This window comes from Camelina sativa, chromosome 7 (genome assembly GCF_000633955.1).
Source record: "Camelina sativa cultivar DH55 chromosome 7, Cs, whole genome shotgun sequence".
Taxonomy (NCBI): domain Eukaryota; kingdom Viridiplantae; phylum Streptophyta; class Magnoliopsida; order Brassicales; family Brassicaceae; genus Camelina; species Camelina sativa.
In genome coordinates, this window is record NC_025691.1 from 21,486,235 (window position 1) to 21,487,034 (window position 800).

General features: G+C 38.8%; 1 protein-coding gene across 1 annotated transcript in view; it reads left to right on the plus strand.

The window, feature by feature from the left end:
• The window catches only part of LOC104701842 (exocyst complex component SEC6-like), a gene marked incomplete in the record, with an annotated part of 10,895 nt that overhangs the window by 2,143 nt on the left and 7,952 nt on the right, over positions 1-800 (plus strand). The window contains 4 exon segments of the mRNA XM_019227750.1: positions 1-54; positions 224-313; positions 421-491; positions 705-797. Of these exon segments, the coding sequence (XP_019083295.1) occupies positions 1-54; positions 224-313; positions 421-491; positions 705-797 (308 nt within the window).

Consider the following 800-nt stretch of genomic DNA (forward strand, 5'->3'; position numbering starts at 1 on the left):
GACCAGATAAAGCTGCTGAGTAATGCCAGGAATAATCTAAACAAAACCCTAAAGGTAGATACGCCAATGAGCACGGATTGTAATGCTCAAACAGTTTTTGTTTCAATTTTGTCTTTCTACCTAGAACTTGAATACTTATAGCTCTGCATGGTCTCTCAGATTTTTAAATGCTTCCAAGTTTATGTCAACTTATTTTACACCACATTCTCTTTTTCTTTTCTAGGATGTAGAGGGTATGATGTCAATTTCTGTTGAAGCTGCTGCGGCTCGGGAGTCTCTCAGTGATGATAAAGAAATCGTTAACACTTATGAGGTAGCATGAGTTCCTCTTCCCATGGATTCCAGGCATTTTTACTGCATCACTTTTTGAGAAAGAGAACATCTGGTGTCAGAAATAATATTCTTTTTGTTCTTCCATAGAGATTAACAGCACTTGATGGTAAACGGAGATTTGCATTAGCAGCTGCTGGAGAGGAGGTTGGCAGGCTAAGGTTTGTATTTGTTCCACTCGCTATCTTACTTTGCTTTTCGTACTTACATGTGTTACTGGGCTGCTACGAGGGAAAATAGGTCTCTGTGCTTAAGTAAATGAGCAGTACGTGGAGCTGTTTCTCTTTTGATGATTTGATCCCATCTCTGGACTGTCATTTCTTTTTACATGATCATGCACACCAACTTCTGAAGAGTTGTTTTGATGGTTTCAGGGAGTATTTTGAAGATGTTGATAGAACATGGGAAACATTCGAGAAGACACTATGGGGTCATGTTTCCAACTATTACAAACTTTCTAAAGAAAGGTA